Below are 27,587 nucleotides of genomic sequence, written 5' to 3'. Positions count from 1 at the left end.
TTTCAGAGGGGAATAATTCTTGGAATGGATCATGGAATCGTTCTCATTTTTTTTCTCTCTTTTTCTTTTCTTGTCTTTTCTTTTTTTGTTGGTTTGTTGCAAATTGTTTTATTTTAGGCCAATTGGATCTCTTTTTTTTCTTTCTATTCCTCTTGCTCACCCCATTCCAGTATCTTTATTGATTAGCAAACATGCAGCTGTTAGAAATCCATTTTACAAACAAAGAACTGAAAAAAAAACATCCATAGATTTTTCAATTTACAAACAGTAATCAAAATCTATTTATGCTAGATGTATGACATTGTACTAATGTGGTGTAGTAAAAATGTTTTACAAATGATCAAAGTCCACTCTCTAAATTCACACAGTCCTGAGTCCTTCTACTAGACTCATGTACAAAACCAACATTAAGACCTGCCAGACCTTATATGAGTTACTGAGAAACGGAGCCATCATGGAGATTGAGAACAATATGTAATCGATCTGAAAGAATGGGGCAAACAGGTATATCATTGAATGTTTGGATTCAAACGGCATAGTAACGTGCTATTAAATGTCACATCAACAGTATATATAATAAAGATTCAAAGTTTTACACTGGTCCTTCATCAAAAGGAACTATAAACTTATATCTTAATTGTTTTAGCAAACTATGTAAATATGATTATTAAAAAAATATACATCCGTACATATATTTTCTTTTTTCCCCCAAATGAACACGCATACAGATGCCAGCATGCTATTGGATAAAATTTAAGGTACAGAAATGGTATGTTTTTGACCCATTTCTGGTGGACCAGGCTTTTGAAACGAGTGGAGTGTCAAAAAAACCAATAATAATTCTTCTTCAAAGTATGGTGTAATTATATAAGATTGTGTTTCAAAGAGGAGAAAAAAAACCCTGATGTTTAGTTTAAGTCATACGGCCTCTTAAATCAGCCTCTAAGAGTCATGAATGTGATTCGTTCAGGGATTCATTCATTCTAATAGCTAAAATAATGAAGAGAACAGTCATTACTACTGCAACCATTTACAAAATACACACACACACACACAAAAACAAAAAAAATAATAATACAAATCTCATAAAACGTCAGCTGCACACTGACGATATAAGGCGTAAATGAAGTGTAAATCAATTCTGAATACATTCACAACACCTCTGTTCATATGTTACCTCAATTAACAATAATAATTTTCTCTGACCCTCATCCAAACTCTTTTTGGTTTTGGAACATCACCTACATGTACGAAATAAATATGAACAGTCAGACACACTGACCAAAAATGAGCTATGCCACATATAGCTTCTATAGAGTCTATATTTACAGGAAGTGGCACATTAATCTTGAGGAGGAGGAAAAATAATCCATCTGGGGATATATATTGCCCAAACTTTAGAAAGCAGATACAAAAGTGTTTTGAAAGGGTTTGACATCATTAGGGCATATTGTTTGGAAAGTGATGCGTTTAATGGGAACAATACCAAATGAGTGCGTCCATTGGGAGAATGTCTACCACAGGCCAAAGTGGCACAAAGTGCAGATGAAGTTTCATGATAAATCATACACTGAAATGGAAAATTGGGCAAAACCATTTAGGTATAAAAAAAATAAAAATAATAATAATTCACAGTAGTCACAAATGTTGTGAGTTACTGATATCTGGTCATGCACAGTGAAACAAAATGTTTCCTAGTTGAAACATTTTGCAATCAATCTCAGCAAAAGTGAGAGTTTGATATATAATGCAGAGATTTCAGAGTGACAGAAACACTGCAAGTCCACACAGACGTCTCACATTCTCTTATATTCTCGTGTACGGAGAATGCCGTTAGACTTCATTTTTTTCCACCTCTCAAAATACTGAAAACCATCCTAAAAAAGACACTTTGTCTTATTCAATCAAATATACTTAAATTAGAATTCACAAACAGAAACTAAAAATGAGAGTCCTTGAACAAAAAGCGGTGCCGTTTCCCCTTCCTCATCGCCTCCATGAGCGGCTCTCATATTCATCATCATCATCTTCTTCATCTTCCTCTTCCTCTGGAAGCAGAAAGGGGCTGACTGGATCCTAGTAGTGTGAGCAAAGATTTATATAAATATTAAACATTAAATCATTAACAAAAAAAATATTTTATAAAATGTAATATTCATGCTGGCTACATATGGAAAAACCTTCATACCATTAATAAAAAAAAAAAAAAAAAACCTTGGTATAAAGTAAAAAGTAGTAACATTTTACTTACTGCTTGAATACATGGACATCTTCTTGGCAAACTGCTAATTATATATTTAGAAATATTATATCATGATGTGTAATCTGGCTGTGTAATTACCGTCATTACATGAATTCCTGCAGCGTTGACCTCTTCCTTTGACTCCTCCTCTTCCGGTTCAGTGGACACAGATGGAGTTTTAGGTTTGTACCACGAGATCTGTAGAATTCGACCTTTGAACTTCGCCCCTTGGTTTGCAGCCTGAAAAAAAAAAATGATTTATTGGCAATAAATACAACTAATACCATAAATTAAAGCTTACATGTTTGACGCCCCTGCAAACCTAAAGCTTACCATTCAAAATTAAAAAAGCATCTCACAGTACGTTGGAAGCCATCAGGACCATCAGGTTTTAAAACTTTTTCTTCCACCTTTCAATGTCCCATGCTTCTCTACGACTTTTGAAGGTCATCACAACACTGGGTTAGCAGTCAGCATCATGGTCACGACCTGTGTCTTCAACGGACAACCCGCTCCTCGATCTCGCCAAATTTCTATTGAAGTCATATGGGTTTGACTTACCACAAAATGAGGCATGAGCTCCTCCTTCTCTTCCTGCGTCATATATACAAATGAAGTATACACACACAGTCAAAAGCCCGCACTTTTTAAACTCAAGTCTTACCACAAAATGAGGCATGAGCTCCTCCTTCTCTTCCTGCGTGACGCCAATAATAGTGAGGGCTCGAGGCCGGTGGTCTACTACCATGTGATTGCCTCCTCCTCGCCCTCTTAGGCTCCGCCCTCGGCCCCTCCCTCTGCCTCGACTCGGTGCTGCTGGTGGCTTGCCCCGCCCAGCCGTGATCAGTCCCAGCCGTGTTGCCTATGTGATTTTAATACAGACACAGGTGGATGTGTTAACAGAACTTATAATGAAAAATCTGATATAATAAATAATGGTAAGATAATATAATACAATTAAAATATAATATAAAAATGGTAAAATAGAACCATATATGTATACATATATCAGGGTTTCAACAGGTTTTATAAAGGTAAATTCAAGACTTTTTAAACACTTTTTAAACCAAGAAAATGGAAGTAACGTTTACTGTTTCTTCTGATCACACTGTAAAGAAAAATCATGTTGTTCTTCAGTAGTTTTGTCTTGTTTTCCAGTGCAAATGTCAAGATACATTTAAATTAATAAAACTTACAAAATGACAAATTGCTTTATGAGAAATTGTTCATAATGAAGCGAGTTTATGATTACAACTAGCACAAATATCTGCCAATGGACTTGATTCATAGAAAAAATTAGTTTTCATAACACAAATTACAGATTTGTTCTTGTTTTAGGCAATTTTGATCAGTTTCTCAGAAAACAAGACTTCATTTCCTCATTTTGCATCTAAGGATGCTCAGATATTTGTAATGAAAAACAGATTTTTTTTGCAGTGAATGAAACATTTAGTGCCATGCCTTTATGAATTTAAGTCTTTCTTTTTTGACTTTCGACTTTTTATGCCTTAATTTGTGGAAGGGCGAACTGAGACTTTTTAAGAACCGCAGGAACCCTAAATCAAAGTACATTTTTTTTAAAAATATAATACCAGTCAAGAAATTTTACACCTACTCAGTTAATTTTATTATTATTTTTCACATTTCAAAAGAACAAAACTATAAAAACAATGCAAGTATGGGAATGGTGTTGTGAGAGCTTCTAAACTTTCAAAAAGTACTAGACTTTGAAACTTGCCTAACCTTTACCCTGACTGCAAATAAAACAATGATAAGCCACAGAGTGACAAAAGCCACACCAAATGCTGGTCATTTCTCTTTCATGCCCTGACTGAACAGACTTTCAGCTAGTGTAGTTTCTTCTGTTCGCTCTCTTCCATTAACTGTCTTCCCTCAATCCTTCTCTCATTTCTTACATGGGAGCCGATCAAATTTTAATAGAATGAGAAGCATCAGCGTGTGGAGAGGGATGCGTGTTGTTTAGGGATGGGTCCTTGGGGTTTGGGAAGTGCTCAGAGTTAAATGTGAAGGAGCTGAAGTGTAATGACATGCATATTTCACACCAGCTAATTTAAGCCCAGTGCCAGTTCTGTTGTCACTTTTGGTTTATGAACGCTTATGTTAGGACTGAGAGTGAGACTGTGTTTGGGTGAAATGGATTATTCTGGTTGTGGGTGTGTACAAGTGTGTCTGTTGTTTAGGGGAGAAAAGAAAAAAAAGAAGGAAGGAAGAAAAAAAAACAACAGTATGACATTTTAGCAACTACAGGGCTCTAGACTAACATTTGAGAGCCAAGTTCTACTGATGGTGGCACCAGCACCTGATTTGGGAGCAGCAAAATAATGAATAATTATTAGTAATAGTAATTATTAATATTACATGTTTTGTCTCTTGGAATGGCACATTTGAAAGAGGCTTGAGTTGACAGTAGCAGCAGCTTGAGCTGGGATATTGTAGCAAACTAATTTTTATAGGCTACAATGTAAATATGAGTTAGGTTAAAATTAACCACCACTCCTCAATAGTGTCATACATTTGTAGATCACACAACCACAGGTAAAACCATGTATGGCACCTCACTACCATGGTAAAATCCAAAAACTACTTCCACAACATACTCAATCATGCGTATCTTTCAGTGAAGCACGGTTCTGTGATCAGCAGTAAATCTCCATCCGAAGGCCAGACGGTGCTCTCATGCTGAAAATCCAAATACGCCTTGCACAAGTGACTCAGGAAATGTCTACAGCGGTAGCTGAATAAACAGAAGATTTAATTGCTTTTATTGATTCAACATGACCAATAAACACACGATCATGACAATATATGGTTTATCTGAGTTATTATTGTTATAATTTTCATTAAAATAAAATATATTTATAATGCTTTGCCTTTATCACTGTTTAGAATACTATGTTGCGTGCCTTATTCTGTGTAAGAAGCCACATCATCTCACAGAAGGATTTATTTCAAACACTTGACTGACGTTATGAAGTGAGTTTGGAGTAAAAATATGTTATTAAATGTGGCATTTTCACATGCTTTCAAATGGAGCAGCATTTACTACACAGAGCCTTAGTTCACGGAGAAGATACGCAAACAGCTGTCATTATCGTAAACCATTTCTTCAATTTCATAATTGCGCAATAAAATCATCTGCGATTTTTTTGCATAACTTGTCAGTGAACTATAGCTCTGTGTAGTAAATGCTGCTCAATCTGAAAGCACGTGATGATTTACTGCTGATTACAGAAACGGCTTTACTGACAAAATGTGCATGACAATCGCATTCGATTAATCATGTAGTACTAGTAAAAAGTAAATATATGGTTTCTATTGTTCTATAAATATCACGTTATTGGTATTGGGATCAAACCTACTATAGATCGCTTCAGAACCCACGGACATGTTAAACAACCGTTAGACTAATATTGGCTACATAATAATTCAGGTTTATATGAATTTACTGTATTTGTAGTCCACCGACAAGCTACACAAAATCGATTTTGTGTAGATTGTCAGTGAATTACGGCTCTGTGTAGTAAATGCCAACCAGTGTTGCCAAGTGCTTTAAACTGTTGTTTTTCATTGTCCGCGCTGTTGCAAGCGACCCCACAGTGACCAATAACGTCTCACTGGATTCACAGAGCCCCTAAAATGTTGAATATTACCAGAAATAACCCTGACAAAAACCACGTTTATTTCATTGATCCATCGTTACCCGAGGATTGCAAATTTTTAATCGGGGAGGAAACATCAGTGGGAAACGCGATTGGGTAAGTCCTGGGACTAGTTTTTAGAAGCAACTGGCCAGGATTTCTTTGTGAAAACCTGGCAAACCTGATCTGAAACAAACTAACGTGCTAAAGATATTACTACTGTGATGACAGGAGCGTCTTTACTGAGGATTTGGAAAAATAAACATGAAGATTGTATGTATATGGCTAAGTTCGATTTTTTACACTCAGTACCTAGCTCCTTCGCATGAATCCAAATGTTCCTAGGTCTTTGATGATAACTGTTGCCCATTAACCAGATTATTGGTTTGCCAAACAAAGCTTTGAACTCACAGTTGTCCTAATATTGAATAAACTTCTCACAACATATGTGTTAAAATGCTGTTTTGTACCGGCAGCGCATGATCGTTTATGAATCATTTTACTCTGGTGATAGTTTAATTGCATTTGATCCACGTTAGCAATTGAGTTTAAATTACTATGCAACGAGCACCATATGAAACTATACAGCCAAAAATAACCTGTGTTTAAGTAATGTTTGCAATTAACAAAACAAAAAAAAAAAAACTCCCAAAAATTTAACTATTTCAATAAACGTTGTATATTTTGTAGTATTTTCATTATCAACTATATTCTCATTACTGTAATGTGTTTGGATGTTTTAAAATGAAGTTAATTGGTTACCCTCATTACTGTAAATTCGGTGGATGCTTTAAAATAAAGTTAATTAAATATTAATATACAGCATTTAATATACACAATTGAATACCACACAGTAGCAGTGTCAATTTGATGCTGCGGCCATGATCGATCTTTGTTTCAGTAACGGTCAATGAATCGATAAATCGTTAACCTTAATGCTGCAAAATGGTCTTGATTGCAGCGGCACGCTGTCACATTCATAACCCCCACCTGCAAAATCCCCTCAAAAAAAAAAAAAACCTTACTCACCCTTGGATTGCCAGGGTTTTAGTCTGAATAAAATGCTAGGCCACGGATTATAAAAAAGATGTGATTAAGATCATTTGATAAAATGAAGAGCTCGCCGTATGTTTTAGAAAAGGCGAACTTTTTATCCGGCACGGAAGACACTGAACGCACCTCTATTAAATAAAGTTTCGTGGTGCTCTATTGTATGTAAAAACACAATGAATGTAATGAGAGATAAAGGCATTTAAAATAAAACCATCCCAAACCATAGGCCTAATTGTGGCACGTGTACTGGCAGTCAGATTCTACTCCATCGGCGCTACTTCACCAAAAAAATCCATCACAGTACTATTACCACTACTTAATTTAAAAAAACCGGCACTGATTCTTGTAACATTTGCCCATTAAAAAATTTATTTTGCCAAACAAAGCATTAGATCACTTAACAGTCGAGTGCGTGCATGCACTTACTAGGACAAGCGTTCATGTTTGATGTATTTGGAGGTGTATTGCTCACTTCTCATTCACAGCCAAATATGTTCCATATTCGATCATTTATCTGCATGTTGAACGATTATTTAATATATGCAAACATAGGCAATTGTAATTTGTAATATTGAATTGCAAGAGCACCATGATACCGGTAGGCGAAAGTGGTGCAATCGAAACAGCTAAGACATTATAAAAAAAAAAAAAAACTTTTTAGAGTAAGATATAATCCAACAAAGTAATGTTTACAATTCATTATCACGCACAAAATATAAATGACCCAAACGTTGTGCTATTTGTAAATAGTGCAAAAAACAAACAGAATGTTGTATTTTTTTTTTACATGATTTATGGAGTGCCGCCACACTTCTATATTCTTCATTACTAATTAATCAGTATTTTCGATTTTTTTTCTCCTTTTTTTATTAAATATTAAATAGTTTATTTATGTTAGGCAATTAAATATATACAGGGTTCCTACAGATGTCAATTTGATAAGTTCCATGATCAATCTTTGTTTAAATTACCTTTTTAATGAATCATTTATATAAAAAATTAATGCTGCAAAATGCGTCCCTATTGCAAAGGCAAAACAAAATCCTTGAACTTGTGTTCATTTATTTTCAAATGTGGAATGGTGCAAAAGATACTCAAAAGGTTTGAAAATAAAAACTTACTCAATAGGATTACAAGAAAGTTTGTCTGAACAATAAAATGCTTTAAGTAGCAGCTAATTATTACATAAATGGAATATGGGGATTAAGAGACCCCTGAATAATAAACATCGAAAATCAGCGCTCAAACATAAATTAAATTAAGAAACACTTTGTCTTGACTGTTTTCTATCCGGGCAGCAATCTCTTTATCACTGTCCGGTTTCAACCAATGACTTTAAATGTTTTAATCCAGGTGCCACGCTGTATTTTAAAATTTACAATTGCAATAACCTCAGACTGAAATTGTAGGCTATTTAAAATAAAACAATCCCAAACATAGGCCTAACTGTGTCACGTGTGACTTTCCTGCAATGCAGAGATTTCCATCGATTTTCGCTGCTGCACCTTTGCTTTTTGCTTGAGTATTGTGACCAGTTTTGCTTTTGCATTCTACTTGGTTCACACTGCGTAGGCCGGCATTTGTGGGTAAAAATGTCCCGGCATTAACAGCGCATTAGATCATGACAGTGCGTGCCGGAATATGCATGCGTTCACACACAGGACGTGAGCGTGCATGTTTCGACACGTGATTTCAGAGGTTATTGTCAATTCTCATTCCAAACGCTAGGCACGTTAACTTTCACTCCATATTCGCAATGATCTGCAATGTTAAGCGCGGATTAGTTAGGAATGTAACTGACTAGGCTTCGTAAATTTGTAATTTTGAATTCGCTAGAAACGTTGACTGCCTTCAAAAGGCGCTAAAAGCAGTCGAAACAGCTACGCGCGTCACACTTATAAAAAAAAAAAAAAAAAAAACTTTTAGCGCGTGATCTTCAAGACTATAAGGCACAAAACGTGTTTACTTTCATTTGTGCGCACACACGGGGCTGCGTTGCGTTCTCAGAATTGGTTTGTGCCACTCTTTATTTATACTACGTTCAAATCAAAATAATCGTGGTTGACACTGTCAACTTTGAGGAAAATTACAATACGGAGAAGTGCCATACCAGCACAATTTTTTAAAACCCGACATCAAAATTCAAGACTTTTAAAGTCTTTTTAAGGTATTCTTTCCAAATTATAAATTCAATGCAGAAACCTGTAAACGATGCTCAGCGTCACCTTATATAGACTATACATTTTCCTCAAAGCTTCCCATTTTGTCCCAGGGCTTGAAAACCTGTGCCCTAGGCTAGCTAGGTCCATGCAGAAACCTGTAAACGATGCTCAGCGTCACCGTTTAGTTACATCATTGAATGCTCCAGGAAAACGTATTGTCAGTGTCGGTCACAGTGCCTTTTAATTGCTGTTTTGAATCCAGCATTTATTTATTTACAAATTATAAGCTCTGATTATGACAAGTGTGGTATATAAGCTTTGTTTATTAGAGGAATAATTGGTAAGCTGGAAAATGTTACATAAATACAAAAGCTTTTGGATGCGTTCCAGCCCATAGCCTATATTTACACGGCTTTGTTCTGGTTTGCCAGTTGGTCACGAATTTCCAAAAATTCAATAATATTAAGGCATTGTTTCTTTTCCTAAATCCTCACCGTCTAACCCTCTAATTTTGCAAGTTTATTTTATTGTCTTTCACTTTTAATCACTGTTTTCGCATCTCGGTGGTAAACATGCGGGAAGGGAAATGAAAGATTTCATGAATTAAGAATTTGTTCGATTTATTAATTTGTTCCCTTATTTCAGTTAAATCATGGGTTACTTAAGGAACAAATTAATGAAACATGGACAGTTGCCACAAATTAATAAATCATAGGAACGAATTAACAAGTTGATAGCCTTTCTGTCCTGTGTCCCGCAACCCTGCAAAGCGCACGATATGAAACAATTATCTGGGGAAATGACTTAGTTACTACATTTCTATTGATTTCCACGTTGAACAACTTTGTGTTGTTTCTATTTTAATGTACTTTTAAAGTTTAAATCACATTAAAAGCTTAATTTGTACATTATGAATGAACGCTGATGCGTTTATATACCGTCACCGTCACTCACAGCCACTCGCACGTGTTTGTGCATGAGCTGCACGCAGCCCAAAATCAAACAGGTTTTGCTTTAATTAATTCCATAACTTATCAAAAACCAAACCAACAACAAATAAATCATCAAATCAATATACAGCATCACAACAAAATACAAAATTCAATAAAAAAAAATTAACAAGAAAAAAAACGGGGCTTATCAAGGAAACTATGACAGGTTTCATTTTCTTCTTGCAAAATATAAATGTATTTATTTTAATTCAAAACCTTTCTTTTAATTAACCTACTCACTAGAAACCAGCATTGGCCACTGAAAACCCCCACATCAGATGTCACAGGTCACAACGACAGAATGTGGTCACTTACCTCCACCTGCAACTGACCCAACCTCCTCTTCAGGTCTGTGGTGTCTTCTCCTGACGTCAGCTTCTTATGGAAGTCCAACTCCGCGTCAAGCAACTCTTTCTGTGCCTACAGATGAAATAATAGTTATATTTAAATGCAGAAAGATCTTATAAAACAAAGGTGACAATCTGTCTAACTACAGAGACAGTTATGGCATTAACTATGATCTGTGCTGGCTACTTTCAGCAATAACACCTGGTATATAAGACCTGTCTTACATCTGTTTTTGACTTTGTTTGTGTGGTGTTGGCAGCAGATTGTGAGGTCGGGCTGATCTCATTCTTCAGCTGAGAGATCTTTTCTGTCAGTTCTTTGAGAGTCTTCATGATGTTGGCTCTCTCCTCTGGCTTCATCCCTCTGTTCTTTTCCAGGCGGTTTATCAGCACCTGCAGAAGACATTTCAGGTTTAATGTAACATTTAACTGCAGGTACGAAACCTCTAGACAAGTCCGATTAAACATTACTTGTCCTGGTGTTTCTCCAGTGTTTGATTCACCCATTTCTTTCTTTCACTTAAATCAATCATCTAAGAGAGCTGGGTGTCCAGCACCCGGTAAAAAGCCAATATCACACTAATTAAATTAAAGAGATTAACTAACAAATGCATAAATAAAAAAGAAGTATCAATAAAAAGGAAATAAACATTGTAACCAACAGTGCACACTGGGAAAACATTATATATATATATATATATATATATATATATATATATATATATATATAATTATATATATATATAATCTATATATATGTATATATATATATATATATATATATATATATATATATATAATATATATATATATATATATATATATATATATGTACAGCAAATATGACATGAATATCACATATTATAAGCACTGTCAAAATGAATGGCTTTGACACTTATCGGCCAGACAGAACAACTGCCACATACGACTTTACAATTACTTACTGGAAAATAGAAATTACAGTAATAATATTAAAAAGGAAAAAAAAAGGTGTAGGTGTGTCCAAAATTAGCTTTTTATATATTAACATATATTTTGTTTTACTTTAGTTATTCTTCATACCTTCTGACATTCAATCTGTTTTTCAAGCATTTCTTGTTTCTTCTTCCTCATGTCTTGCTGCAGTTTCAATGCCTCCTGAAGGCCAGAGGTCAGAGGTCACATTAGCTCACTCATAAGTACATTCCAGACTGTGCAATCCAAGCAGGTGGAAGTGCTGCTATCGGCTTACTGAGGTGAGAAGGAGAAAGGAAATACTCACATGCTTCTTTTTCAAAACCTCCTGAGCTTCCAGTGCTTTGCCCGTTTTTCCCAATGATTTGTATGCAGTTTTCAACACTGTGCGCAAGAACGGACCCTTTTGTAAACTTGAAGGTGGCGTCAAACCTTGTTTAACAGAGAATTTAAAACACGTGTTGATTATGAACATATATTACATTTATATAAACACACACACATATATCTATATAAACACATGCTTTACTGCTCTTATGCTTACAATTTTAATATAATTTAAAATGTAATTTATTCTTGTGATGCAAAGCTAAATTTTCAGCATCTTTACTAAAGTCTTCAGTGTCACATGATCCTTCAGAAATCATTCTAATGTGCTGACTTGCTAATCAAAAAACATTTCTTATTATGTTGAAAAATGTTTTTGCTGCTTAATATTTTTGTGATCATGAATCATGATACACAACCATTCAAAAAATTACTTCTATTCAGAAAGGACACATTAAATTGATCAAAACATTTCTGATGTTGCAAAAGATTTCTATTTCATATAAGATTTCGATTTAGTGGTTCTTTTGAATATCAAAGAATCCTGAAAAAAAATGTAAAAATAAAAAAAATTAATAAAAAACACGCATCAGGGTTTCCACAAAAATATTAAGAAGCAAAACCTATTTAACATTGCTAAGAATAGTTCCTCTGAGCATCAGTAATAATTGATAATACTTGAGCAGCAAATCAGCATATTAAAATGAATTCTAAATGATCATGTGACATTGAAGACTGTGGTAAGGTCTGCTGAAAATTCAGCTGTCATCACAAGAATAAATAACATTTTAAAACATTCCAAAAAAAAAAAAAAAACCTTTTTAAATTGCAAATAAATTTCACAATATTACGTTTTTATTGTATTTTTGATCAAATAAACATGGCCTTGGTGAGTATGAAAGATTAATAATAATAATTTTAATTCCAAACTTTATCCTGGTAGTGTATAAAACTATAAGTGGACCCTGGGGAAGAAATTAAAATGTGCTTTATGATAAGAACGTTTTAGACTGGATCGGGTACTTGTTTCCTGTAAGCATGTATTCTCTTAGTCAGATGCGTGCAAACATTCATGTGCTTTCTTTACCACTGAAGGTTCCTGGCTTGGGCTGGTAAGTTCAGCCCTTCCTACCCTACCCGTCCCGCCCGCGGCTCCTGTGGCAGTCTGCTGTTTAGGGAAGGTTTTATTCAGCACATAAGATCCTGCAGTGTGCTGCTTATTAATGACCTGCAAACAAAACTAAATTCAGTCAAAGAATGTAGACAAAAACCACGGAAAACCAAGTCTCATCCATGGATGATTGTTTCAGTGGGACCTCAGAAATATCAAAAATAGGGCTGGCCAGTAAGAGTCTGTTCCCTAAATATTAGAACACCACCAGAATGAATGAATATGATTCCTATTTAATTAAAGACAATCCATCAGTAGGTTTCAACAGCATCACACACTTCTGACAGACCTTGTGAGTTGTGGGATGTTGGTGTCCGGGGTTTGTGCTCTGACTGGGTCCCTGTTCCTGTGTGTTAGATGTGGCCTCTCGATGCCAGTACACTCTGATGAAGCGGTTATTCAGAACAGCTTCGGTGCTGGAGATGGCCCTCCGAGCCTCATCATTAGCTGTATACTGGATCAGTGCCGCCTCAGGGTCGCCCCCAAACACCACCTGTGGAAATCACAACACAGGATGCAGTTTAACTTCAGAATCAGCATGATTACTACAACTACATTAAGTGATCTGTGCAACAATAGTATAACATGACCACAATGACAAAAGAGGGCTGGGTATACTTTTTAGCCACTGACTGAATTGCCTCAATACCTAAGGGGTTAATCTCGTCCAGTTCAGTGAGCCAATAAGGATGCAACATGCTTGATGTGCCTAAATCAAGTGCTGGTGATTGGCCCTGATGACGCATCATGGAAAAACACTAGTTTACGCCTGTGGCTCACGCGTAGTGTGTAAGTGTCCCTACCCCCATAAATGTAAGGGTATTTATAAGATTTATACTACACCTTTACTCAAAACTCACTTTAAACCACCATTGAGTGTTTGTAATAACTTCCGATTGCGATCTAATGCGTGTTATGGCCATCTAATGTTGCTATTTGTAGCCTTTTATAGCAGGCTAATCGCTACTGCTTAGCATGTCTCACGTAAACGCCCTGTATTGTTATGAACATAAGCAGAATCTCATGAAAATCACATACAAATCATATACTATTGTAATCGTGTGTTTATAATCTTCATTCATCATCCATCAAAAAAAATTTTCTTCTTTTCTTACATACATAAATAAACGAACGAAGAATAATAAATGATCTTCATCATAAAAGACAGGTCATGAAATTAAAATGAAAATGATTGACATGAGCAGCGAATGAGCTTCCTCTGAGTCAGAACAGTGATGGCAGAAGAGAGAAAACACAGACAGCACTGGAAGCAGCTAATGCTCATCAGTTAATCAGTGGAAAATTTATAGAAATGCTGACTCTGTATTAGCTATGTGTTTTAAAATGACACTAGTGTAAACGATTTGCACTGATTTATTGTGTTGGTTACATATTGCCCCCACACACAGTCTCACAAGAGAGACACTAAAAAAATCAAAAAAATCAAAAAATAAAACCAAAGTTTTTTTTTTTTTTGAGGTAATGTGTAATGTTATCTTGTCAAAACGGATTATATAAAATTGGTATCGGGAAAAGTATCGTTCAGGAGCCGTTATCAAAGTCAAGGTATCTGTATTGATATTGAACATTTTTTAACGATACCCAGCCCTGTGAGCAAAAATGCATGCAGTTGATAATCTAATCTATATAGGATGTTTACCTGGATGTTGACTATTGTCCCAAACTTGCTGAAGTGCTCATTGAGTTTGGTGATGTTGTTGAGCTCCCGGGGGATTTTCCGGACCTCTAGTTTGGTGTTGACGTAATAGTTCTTTTTCGGGAAGGTGGGTTTATTTTGGTTATTGAAATTTTGCCTGCGAAACAGAAAATACCCTGTTACATAACAAAAACAGAACATCCTCCTCTTGTATCATTATAGTTTCCTTCCGCTCCAGGATTTCATTATATATTCTATATAAATATGTGACCTGTGCTGGCAAAATGAGTTGGAATGCACACAGGCTAATTTTGAGCTTCAGGCAAAAAAAAGTGAAAAATGCAGATTTCACAGAGGTTTTCACAAAATCATTGAGCCCTCATCTAGTGATCCCAATGCTCCAAATAATAATTTTAGATGTTTAATTACCTTTATTTGTACATTTTCTGAGAGGAGTACCTTTTCACTCGCTGTTCTTGATTGAACTACTTTTGTAGTTTTAATAATCATTTTATTTGTCATGAACACACTAAAGGGATTTTTACATTTGATTATTTGTTTTTCTTGAATGCTTTTATTTGTATGTAAAATGAAAAAGGTAATGCATTATTTGTTTGTTTCTTATATTTGTTGTACTGTTTTTTTTATTTTTTTGCATCTGTTCTTACTTAAAATAACAAAGATGAAAGATAAAATACAAAATAGCTATATTGTGACTATTAATACAGAAATTATTATTAAGAAATGAAGTGGAGGAAAAAATGCAACGTTGCTCTGTGACCTTTACGTTGCTCTCTTTGGAATCTTTAACTCGATTTTCTCAAAACTGACTTTGCTGACTCTATCGACATCAAACGGGTGTCATTTTTTGTCTGATTCCAACAAATCATAAATCATTCTTTTAACGGAGGTCTTTTAATGGAGAATGTGAACATAAAAATAACTCATTTTTGAAAATTTGCTCATTGTGACTCATTCTGCCAGGACAGGTCACATATACAATACATTTAACACACACTACAGATCAAAGGTTTAAAATAATAATAATAGGATTCTTTGTTTATGTTTTAAAAAGAAGTCTCATATGCTCAGCAAGGCTGCATTTATTTGATTTAAAAAAAGGTCAAATTATGCATTTTTTTATTATTTAAAAGATATGTATATTTGAATATATTTTAAAATGTAATTATTCCTGTGATGGCAAAGCTGAATTTTCAGCAGTCACTACTTCAGTCTTCAGTGTCACATGATCCTCCATATATATCATAATATGATTTCAAATAAATGCTGTTCTTTTGAACTTCCTATTCAAAGAACAGATCAATGTTTTCACAAAAATATCAAATATAAAAAAAAAGTAAATTCATAAAACTATATTAATTAGAACTTATAAATACTTGAGCACCAAAATGAATTGGTTATAATAAACAACTGAGCAATAAATCAGGATATCAACATTATTTTAGAAGGATCTTGAGACATTAAAGTCTAAAATAAAGGTTGGTGAAAATGTAGCTTTGCCATCATAACAAAAAACAAATTTTTAAAATACATTAAAACAGAAAACAGTTATTTTAAGGTGTAATAACACAATATTACAGTTTTTACTGAATATTTGATCAAATTAATGCGGCCTTGATGAGCACAAGAGACTTTTTCAAAAACATTAAAAGGAATATTAAACTTGATATGATCTAAAACCTTTTTTTTTTTATTACTACAGTCCGTCTCTGAGGAACACTCACTTGTCCATCCAGGGTTTTTTGGCCTGTGGTCCATCTGTAGATGGCAAACATCTCTTCCTGTTGTCCTGCTCAGAGCTGAACCTCACCTCTCCGCTCGACACACTCGTGACAGCTGGCTCTGTCTGGATTACTATGTTAGCCGCTAAAAACACAAATAAACCAGAGTTCAGTTACATGCTGCCAATGTGAACGAGTTTAAAACTCTCATGGAATACACAAGCAAAACAATCATTTGTGTGGCACTAATCTCTCACATCTGATACCTCGTGAGTTTTGACCATCACCAGCGGTGAGGCCGATGAGATTGGGTCTCTGTGTCTGGATGCGAGGGATAAAATGGTGGTACTGAGCTCTGCCTGGCCCGGTCAGTCCCGGAGACTCTGGGTTATAGGCGTCAGGGTCATAGCTGTCTGTATGAGACACAAGACACACGTTCAACCATATGCACTGCATGCAGGGAATAAAAATTAATAATAATAGACATGGCCACCAAAACATGTAAGTTAATAAATAAAACAAAATTAAAAAAAAGACCAAATGTGAATGCAAGCACTGTGTCAGTTTTCTTTATTATTTAAAATTGTTTTTCAAATGCAGCAACAGCACATCTACTTGGTCAGAATCTGTTACTGCAGCCTTCAGGAAAAAAATATCCCTGATACACTGAATTAAAGTAGACACAAGACCAGAAACACCACCTAGAGAAAGAAAAGTGGCTCATTTATTTATCAACTTCTTTCTTTAAAGGTGTCATACTTTCTTCCCTGAAGTCCACTTAAAATGTCAGAGACACAGATAAATTAAAATGAGAGAAAAAAAAAAAAAAAAAAAATTTCAAATGTAACTACAGTTTTTTTGTGCAGTGCATCAAAAGCAGCAATTAAATGTGTTTTCTTCCAAAAGAGCATGTTTTCCACGATATGACCCCTTTAAAACACAGTAAGCTCTAGAAGCACCGCTGCTCAAGTGGAGAAGAGATAAGCGCAGTGGCTTACATTCAGAGAGAGTGTACTGAGGGTGAAGAGAGGCAGAAGAGGAGGAAGATGAGGAAGGAGGTGGTGGTGGAGGAGGAGGAGGAGGAGGAGGTCCCACTCCAGGCAGGGCCAAAGGGGAAGAGGTGCTGGTTCTGGAGTGGGGTTGAGTGTCTATCCCAGTAGCTGGGATTAGAGGAGGCCCTAAAACAAGACAAGAGCAAACTCAAGCACACTCTCTACAGCTAAAACTAGGGAAATCATTTCAAGAGTTCAATTCTGCTAATATAAAGTACTCAAGATTTTGCATCCAAGACTATGCTACATTTGGACAAATTCATAAAAGTTAACAATTAACAAATGCATTTAACTGTATTTTCCAGAATATCAAATTTTTTAGTCATCAGAAACTATACAAAACATGTATAGTGCATTTCCCACATGCAGGTAGTATCAATTTTGCTTTAAATACATTTGTTTAGGCTTGGCATTTATAATAAATGTTGCTTATAATGAAAGCCATTATAATTTATGTTTGTTTTATACTTTTATATTTTTCATTCCTGTTTTGTTTTGAATACTGTTAAATTCAAAGAATTTGTTGTGGAGTGAGAGAAACTAAAAAAAGCGTTTTATAATGTTTTTATTAACCATGGTTGTGCATTATTTAGAATGAAACAATAAAATGTGACTTAGACACAGACATGACTTATCTGTGTGACCTTGTGCAAATTTGTAATACTGTGATGCATAGAGTTGTAAGATTTACTGTCATTTGATACACATTAATCAACCAATATTAAAATGAAAACTGAAAAAAAAAAAAAAAAAAAGTTAAAGATTTTCATAAACATTAACAAATAAAATGTAAATTATTAATCAAACATGGCTAAAATGGCACGCAGGTTCTTCCCTTTGGTAAACAAAAAAAAAAATGACCAAATGTGTTTGCAATCACTTTCTCAGAATTTCCTTAATCATTCAAAACTGTGTAAAATATGTCAGAATCTGTGACAAACAAAAAAATGTTTAAAGTGTTTTTAATGTTTGCAAATGTTTCATTTTTATTTATTGGTATTTTAGATTATTTCTGACTCTAATAATGAAATGTGACTTACACACTGATGTGACTCATCTGTGTTCTTTCTCTCTCTCTCAACAATGCAATTTTGACCTTGTGTGTTTTATTTCAGGTGAAACATTTTCTGGAAAATTATTTTCTGATATATAATTATATAAGTTTTAATATCAACTGATAAGCATAAAAAACCCAATCAACACTAAATAAAAAAAAAATAGTGATTACGATTTATTAATTCATAAACATTAACAATAAATTACACTGAAATCATTAATCAGTTATACTTTTAATAAAATGTGAAAAACTCAATTCTGTCGATTAAGATTCTTACATTATCAAACATTGACTACTAAATGTAACATTTATAACTCATTAAAAAAAATTAAGTAAAAAAAAGTAAATAAAATAAATAAATAATTATAACTCACAATTTTTATTTTTTTTTTATCTATAAAAAAGATAAATAAATTAATAATAATACAGACCTGCCAACCTTGGAATTTTTTTTTTTTTTTTTTTTTTATACTATCAGCGTGGCGGGTAGGCGGTTCACGCGGGGGTGGGATTTTTGGGGGGTGGAGTGGGGGTAAACAGTTTACGGTTACAGTTTAGCTACTGTTTTTTACTGGTTACCGTAACTGTTTAGTTAATTTTTGCTATTTAGTTATTTTTAATGCTATTTAAAAAAAGATAAAAACTCCAGTGCATTTTAATTACAATTCCAGTACACTTCTGTATAGGGCTGGTAGCCTATGTATCTCGTTATTTTATTTGGATTAAACAAATAAAGTGAATGTAAGAAATAATACAAACAAAAAATGCAAAAAAATCAAAAAATCGCATTAAATTGTAACATTGCAATCTAAAAACAAAAACAATCCTTTTAAAGCAGAAGTTAGTTACTAAACTAAAAATGAAAATAATAAAAAGCACAGACTAACTGAATAAAAAGGCTATTTTGATAAGCCCATTACACTTTACAGTTAGAGCTATCATACAAATACACTTACTTGTAGGTTTAAAATACTACATGTCACATTTATTGTCCAACTACAAATATTTCAGCAAAATGTATATTTTAGTCAGAGTTACTGCGCTCTTATTTCATTGAGCTCTGTCTGTTTGGCGCGCTCGTTCTAAAGGAAGTCTGTGGAGCTTAGAAGAGAATCGCAAAGCAAAAGCTCATGCACTTCTGACAGCAAAATAGAAATATTTCCATGACTTTTTTAACATTTACAGATGGAGAATATACCTGTGAAATGTAAGTTATGCATTAAGGAAAACAACACATCTCAAACACATTAAACAGCGCGTCTCTGTCAGCCTCACACGCAGCCATCTGACGGGGCGAGCGAGCCGCTTTGAACTGAAACTATAAACTATAGGCTACTGGGAGAGAAATAAAATGCAGAAATTATTTAAATGCAAAGCAAACAAAAAAAGCGCTCTGATTGATTTGAACTCTTCATCTTTTTCTGTTGCTTGTTTCGAATACTGTGCGTGGACAGAGGCGTCACTAGATTTTTGCGTAGTTAAGAGTTACAAATCGTACCAGCGTACTTTGAGGTCAAAATGCGTAGCTGCTGTGCAAAATGCGTACAGGTTGGCTGGTCTGAATAATATGATTAACAATGAAAAAATAGGGATGTAACGATTAACCGCGAGTCAGTTGAAAATCGATTCAAATATGTGACGATTCAAATCGTTTGAGATGCTAAACAAATCGCGATACATTTAGGGGTAGGAGTTTATATGAATGCATGTCTGAGGGGAACTTACTGTCTTTTCTACTATTATTTTTATTTAAATTAATCTCCCCTCTAAAAAACACATAAAAATTCATAAGTGCAGCGCTGCTTTGTTTACAGCAGAAACAAATAAAACGCTTTAAGCGCCACCTGCTGGCAGAGAGTGAATCTGCGTCTTGTTCAGCTCTTCGGCTGTTTCATGCAGATATTTTTATGTATAGTTTCACAAAACTGTCAAATCATTTTGTTTTTGCTTCAAAATTTCGAAATTACACAATCTAATTTAGATTAAAAACTGCTCATGTTGCATGTATGCAGCATCTTTGTTTGGTTCATGGTTAAAATACAGTGGTTGCCTCTCATTTTAAATGGAAAGAGCACAGACAAAGCCTTATTTTGTTTATATGAAGAGATTTATTTTATTTGTGTTATTTATTTGATTTGGGGCTTGTTTTAAAATTTCAATTTAGTTTTGTTATTTACATTTACATTATATTTAAATTTTGTTAAATGAGGACAAAAGCAGCAATCAAAACCAACAAAAGAGCAATAATATGCAAGTGCTATATTAGTACATTATTATAGTTATATTTCAATTTCACAAAGAAATGTGCAGCATTTTGTCAAAGTAATAATAAAAGGACACATTTAATTTATAATCTCATTTAGTTTAAAAAATAAAATAAAATCGTGAAACGAATCATGAGTTGAGTGAATCGTTACATCCCTGTGAAAAATAAAGCAAGCATAAAAATGATATAATTATATCCTTTTTTTATTTTAAACTTAACTGAGGAAAAAGCTAGTCTAGCATGCTGAAATCAAAATGACACTCACCTGGCATGGGGTAGATGCCTGGAGGCGGAGGCTGTCCGTGGGGAGGGGGCAGCGGCATGGGCATGCGAGGAGGAGGTTCTGTCATTGGCGGCATGGGCATCCGTGGCAGGCCTGGTGGGGGTGGAAACGGGATCATGGTAGGAAGTGTGACGTCATCCACGATCAGAGGGTCATTACCGTGGTCAAAAGGACAGAGATCGCCTCGTATACAAAATCCTTTCTCTGCCAACAAAAAGAAACACTAAACATTAAAACATTAAAATCAAGAATATCACAACAGTCTTTCTGGACTGTATAAAAGCAGGAACACAAAGACTGAATTTTTTCCCAAAGCACTTTGACATTTGAGCCGCATACAAGTCATCCTTGAGGTAGGACTATTTGTCAAGGTGGATGAACTTCTGGTCACTGAGGTCATTCTTCAGTGGAGTTTGCTCCATGTAAACAGTGCTGTATGGATCGTCTCATCTCCTTCCCATCAATGTGCCACAGCTTCTTTAATAAGATCAGGGATAATCAAGCTAACCATCCATCCTTCAGTAATCCCTGTGGACATTCTCCTGCTACTCCCAGCAGTGTGAAAAATACCCTCGCTTTAGAAAGACAGGGTAGTAAATATAAACACTGCCGCTTTAACGCCACTCCCAGAAGGCCATGCAGTGAGTCTGCTACGCCAAAGTCATTAGCGATGCTTTAGAAACAGACACCCAAAAGAGTTAAATGTGTCCTTAGAGAACATCAAGACACATCAGTGTTTCTGATTATACATCACTGGACTTAGATTTTAAAGACATCCAGTGGCTGTAAGATGTATTTGGACTTTAAGAACTAAAACATTAAAACATGAGACTAAGTTGTATGCATTTAAGAAAGAAAGAAAGAATCTATTGTTTTATTTCAAACCAAGCAAACATGTTTTTGTACACTTTCTGGCTGCCACAATGTGATGAATCACAAGTGTCCAGTGTCCATTAGTTAAGCGTCCAAACTTTTTTTTTAAATCTGTTGCTAATTTAAACAATATATAATGCATTATACACAGTGTTATTTAGTATAATTTAAATACTTTACATAAAAATAAATCATCATGAAAAAAAAAAATTGCTTTAATTTATTTTTATATTTGATATTTTTATTCTCGTTTCAGTAATTTTAGTACTTACACTTATTTCAGTTAGTTGCCAAGGCAACATTTCTAATTTTCATTTTTCACTTACTTTTAGCTTTTTTCAGTTACCAAAACCAATTTTGAAAAGTTTTAGTTAACAATAACAACACTGATTAGAAAAGTCAGGGAAACATCATTCAAGCACCATGATCACACCAAACATGTGACTTACCGTCGTAGTCTCTGCAGCGATGTTTAAGCGTGCTGCTCTTGTTGAACGTCTTGCCGTCTGTATGTTTGGTGAAGTATGTGGACCAGCTCTCTGTAGTGCTGTCGGGCAGGTGAGCCGGTGCTACCACGGTTACGGCGTTGGGGACGACTGGGCTCCCTGAAGAGTGGAACTGGTGCTGAGGAAGGGGCAGAGGGAGCAGGGGGGGTGGATGGGTCCTCTTGTTGTGTGTTACACACATGTGCACAGAATATGTTTTAAAACTCTCTGTCCCCCCCCTCCCCCTCAAAAATTTATCATCTCTCCTCTGAAAAAATAAAAGCACATTTAAAATGTAAACACATTTGTTGAATGTTTGTTTGCAAAGAAAGAAATCTTGACAGTGGTTTGATTAATATACAGTCAACGACAAGCGATTAATCAGCAGAGGACGCACCAGAGAAGTGTTTACTTAATACTTTGTTTCTATTTCTGTTGTTTAGATTTTTATTTGCTGCTAGAAAGGAATATTTCATTTATTATCTATTTCTACTTTTCTTCTTTTGTTATCATTTGTATTTTGATTGCACTTATTTGTAAGTAGAACAACAGCCGTCGGATAAGAAGAAGCTTTTGATATTTGTATTGCTGGTTTACTGCACTTAAGTGTCCAACAGTACCTCAGAATATAAAAATTATAAAACTCTACACACCTACATACTCCCTTAACCCTGTTAACCTCGCCTCCGGTCGCCACCGGTTCAGGCGTTTCGCATATGCTTCAATACGAAGCAGTTTTACTCAAGATGCCTTCAAAGTAGATACCAAAGATTATCATAACCAATGTCCATCACATATGCGGACTGATATCTAAAAGTTTTTTTATTTTTATTCTTTTCACTAACATTTAGATATAAAAATAGTTAGCTAGTTTAACAGATTATCTTAAAAGTCAATTTCCAATTCCAAGTATTTATGTTGGTTGTTGTTTTTTTTTTTTTTTTATGTTTGTTGCAAACAGTTTAGAATTTTTTTTTATACTATTTTGAAGAAAACATAAGTTTAATAACTAATAATTAGCGAGGCGGCTGAAAATCGATTCAAATGGCAGAGCTGCTTTGTTTACAGCAGAAACCAAGGAAACGCTTTAAGCGCCACCTGCTGGCAGAGAGTGAATCTGCGTCTCGTTCAGCTCGTCTGCTGTTTCTATTTCATGCAGATATTTTTTATGTATAGTTTCATAAAACTGAAGTCTGTTCCAGTCTGTTTTTGCCTGAAATTTTGGAATTATACAATCTAATTTAGATCAAAAACTGCTTATGTTGCATGTATGCAGCATCTTTGCTTGGATCATGATTAAAATGCAGTGTTTGCCTCTCATTTTAAATGGAAAGAGCACAGACAAAGCCTTATTTTGTTTATATGAGGAGATTTATTTTATTTGTGTTATTTATTTGATTTGGGCTTGTTTTAAAATTTCGATTTAGTTTTGTTATTTACATTTACATTATATTTAAATTGACATTTAGCAGACGCTTTTATCCAAAGCGACTTACAAACGAGGACAATAGAAGCAATCAAAACCAACAAAAGAGCAATAATATGCAAGTGCTATATGTGACCCTTTCGATTTTCTCAGTATTTTGATTTTTTTGCACCCTCAGATTTTAGATTTTCAAATAGTTGTATCTCGGCCAAATATTGTCCTATCTTAACAAACCATACATCAATGGAAAGCTTATTTATTCAGATAAATCTCAAATTGACACTTAAGACTGGTTTTGTGGTCCAGGGTCACATATTAGTATATTATTATAGTGTTATATTTCAATTTGACAAAGAAACGTGCAGCATTTTGTCCAAGCAATAATAAAAGGACACATTTCATTTATAATTTGTCTTATTTTGTGTAAAAAAAAAAAAAAAAAAAAAAAAAATTGTGACTTGAATCGTGAATTCAAAATTGTGAATCGAATCGTAAATTTAAGTGAATCGTTACATCCTACTAATAATGTCAAGTGGCATAATCTTCAGGTATTTTTTGATTGCTTACCAGCATTTTCATATTTACCTTGCATACATACTAGTCTTATATTAGTTTTTATTATTTATTTATTTTTAAATATTTAAGTTAAAAGGCATTTTTTAAAACAAATAGAATCAATTATTAAATAAACACGAATATTATAAAACAAAGCCTTGAGGGTCTTCGAGGGCTCCCTCTATGTTATAATTTCCTCCTCAAAAATTCCTAAAATTTTCTTCAAATATTAATAAGCAGTTTTATTTCCTAAGAAATAGTAACAAAATGTTATGCCAAAGTACTCTTTTAATTATTTATGATATCAGGACAGGTACATTGGCCTGACATTTTTTATACCAATCCAAAAAAAAACAACAAAAAAAAATCAAAATATATGCTCATTAGAAAAGATGTATATTTAAGTCGTTCCATGTTTGAATTTAATTTTTTTTATGTATTTAAGAATAAAATAATAGATCTTGTCAAAACAAAAGAGCATCATATTATGGAAAGACTAAATTAAATACATTTCTAGACACTCCTCTGCTACACACAAATGAACGTAAGTATAGGTAAAAGTAATGATTTGGGACGGTCCTCACCTCTCCTCTGATTGTGCTCTCTTTCTCGGCTCTTTCCACGGCTACCACTGCGGCTACGACTCCTGCTTCGACTGTAGCTTCTCCCTCGTGAGCTTCCTCCTCGTCGCTCATGTCGGTCTCGGTACGATTCTCCACTCTTTCCATGACGGTCCAGTTCCCGTCGCTTACGGTCGTCTCTCCTGCGGTCATCTCTAGCACGTTAATATACACCTTTATACAGATGAGTTAACTAATTATACAAATAATTTTAAACATAATGAAAAAAAAAAAAAAAAAATTTGAGGTACTCAATAAGATTTAAAAAAAAATAAAAAAAATAAAGATTAAAAGAAATGCTTTCAAGGACGCATTACACTGATTAACCTGAAAGGTGACAGTTAAGACTTCCACATTGTTACAAATAATTTCCATTTGAAATGTTGCGTCTTTTAACTTCCTATTCATCAAAGAAATCTGATTATTATATCATGGTTTCCAGAACAATATTAAGAAGCTTTCAACATTGATAATAAAAAGAAATGTTGCTTGAGCAGCATATTAGAATGATTTCTGAAGATCATGTGACACTGAAGACTGGAGTAATGATGCTGAAAATTCAGCTTTGAATAACAGGAGAGAATAACTATTTATAAATAACTAATCATGAAATTGTAACTTTTATATGAACACAAGACAAGCTCCAACACAGACAGCAGGGAGGAAAAAAAAAAAAACACTTCTGAAGACCAACCTTGATTCGTTTAAATCTGAACGATTCCTTAAAGGGCTTCTTCTTCTTCTGTTATCCCTATCATCTTCAACATGACTAGGCTGCAAACACATGTCAATGTGTTAATATTAATGCAATTTATTCATTTATGACTACTGGGGAGTACAGTGCACCACTATACATGTCAGTTTTATTTTTATGTGTTTTTAACAATACACATTGTTTTAAAGAAAATCATGATAATATTTATAATGTCATAACATCTTCATGCCTTATAGATGCATCTAGCAGATTACAGCTGGGCGATAATACAGTTTACATTTTTCAATTATATAAACAATCAAGCAGCTGCATATCGCTTTTTGTGACTATACCATATATTTTGGATACATTTATTATGTATCCAACTTTATATAGAGAGCTGTGTCATTATACACTTACATTTTGCAACATTATAAATATTTTACGCTGTTATTTCATATCAGTGACTATTTACCTCTTCCTTCTCCTCAAGCTTCTGCACTGGGATTTTACTCTCTTCTTTAGCAGCTGGATTTCCCAAATAATTTTTGGTGGTTAGGCATTCAAAGAGTTTATCGACGAACCCTGTAGTCTCTGTGAAACAAACAGAACAACGAATCAAATTCAGTATTAAATCACTCACACTGAATTCACTAGTAATCGCATACGTATGTGCACAGCATTCACAACACGTTCTAAATTTAGAATAAACAGCTACGTGAAGACGTTTAACCAATACCTTTCTGAAGGAAAACATCCAACTGATCCGCACACAATGCTCGGAGTTCTTTCTCTGGTTTATCCTTCTTTACTAACGCCACAACGTAGTTTGCCAAAGCAGACGGGTCAGCATCACATCTGCAAAAGATCTCGGGTTCATTTCATGTAAATCCACACATGCAAAAGACAAGAAGTTTCCTAATCTAATCCAAAAGTCAAGTGTATCCATGCAGGTCTTCTAAAACACCAATACACAACATAAGTGTTGTTTACAAGCAGCTTTTCCAAGAGGTCTACTTCTAGGATGTTGTCAGCTAGTGCAACAACCACCAAACACACTACACTACCAAACACACTACACTTCTTCAAAAATAAACTGCTGATCACACATGCCAAGGCTTTAAAACTAAAATAACTTTCCCCCTTATCCCCTTTAGTCCCATTCAATGCAAACTCTCAGGCTGTTTTGAAGACCACCCCACTCTGCCAGCAGACACTCTTCGCTTAGCGTCCCACTTCATAGCTTCTAACTGGGAGGTGTGTTATTTTTCTGAACAATATGACCTTATTTATGAATACAACACAACTGAACTATCATTTTAAAACAGTCAAAGGAAGCGCTATCTGTTCGCAGAGCGGTTAAGTGGTTTGAAACCCAGCTAAGCTGTTAGCATGTTAGCTTCACTCTTTCAGATGTCACTGTTCATCACTTACATGGGTTCAAGAAGTTTAGCCAGCCAGGATTTCAGAGCGTCAACATTATCTATAATCATCCTGACACGCAAGTGATTAATACTGATAAAAGGCTGGGTGTTTATGCGCAACTCCTACTAGCATCGTCTGAAACACACACTGGGCCTTCTGTAGTCACTAGCACGTCGCACGAGCTGCTGGAGGTTCTGAGCAACGTCACAACGCAACGATGGCAGCCAATCACAGAGCTGCTTTAACATGCCATGATACATACCATAATTAACAGTCCCACGCTTTTCACAATGGCCACCCACATCAGAGATAGACTATTTAATATTGCATTGTTTATGCCATGCTTGAAAAAAAACGCACACCCTAATAATAATAATAATAATAATAATAATAATAATAATAATAATAGAGATGCCATAATAATAATTAGAGATACCATGCATTTCTCAAATCATGTGGCTTTTTGAGGATAGTTGTGCTAGGATTTCTACAAGTGGGCCCCTGGCATATGTCCAGTGTTGGGAAGGCTACTTTGGAAACGTAAT

General features: G+C 34.7%; 1 protein-coding gene across 1 annotated transcript; it reads right to left on the bottom strand.

Annotated features, from left to right (window-relative positions):
• Positions 1–27,276, bottom strand: LOC109087310 (RNA-binding protein 27-like). The gene is given in 22 exon segments (XM_042711361.1): positions 1–2,076; positions 2,342–2,482; positions 2,661–2,750; positions 2,752–2,775; positions 2,907–3,104; positions 10,424–10,528; positions 10,681–10,848; positions 11,518–11,592; positions 11,717–11,842; positions 12,824–12,964; positions 13,197–13,400; positions 14,568–14,721; positions 16,310–16,451; positions 16,573–16,719; positions 17,305–17,484; positions 20,947–21,168; positions 22,287–22,583; positions 24,879–25,083; positions 25,617–25,697; positions 26,093–26,211; positions 26,357–26,475; positions 27,052–27,276. Coding segments are annotated over 22 exon segments (3,087 nt in total). The 5' UTR covers positions 27,111–27,276; the 3' UTR covers positions 1–1,986.
• Between the last annotated feature and the right edge of the window lie 311 nt (positions 27,277–27,587).

This window comes from Cyprinus carpio, chromosome A21 (assembly GCF_018340385.1).
Source record: "Cyprinus carpio isolate SPL01 chromosome A21, ASM1834038v1, whole genome shotgun sequence".
In the NCBI taxonomy this organism is placed as follows: domain Eukaryota; kingdom Metazoa; phylum Chordata; class Actinopteri; order Cypriniformes; family Cyprinidae; genus Cyprinus; species Cyprinus carpio.
The sequence above is the reverse complement of the archived record's forward strand: the minus strand, read 5'-3'. Positions and strand labels throughout refer to the sequence as shown.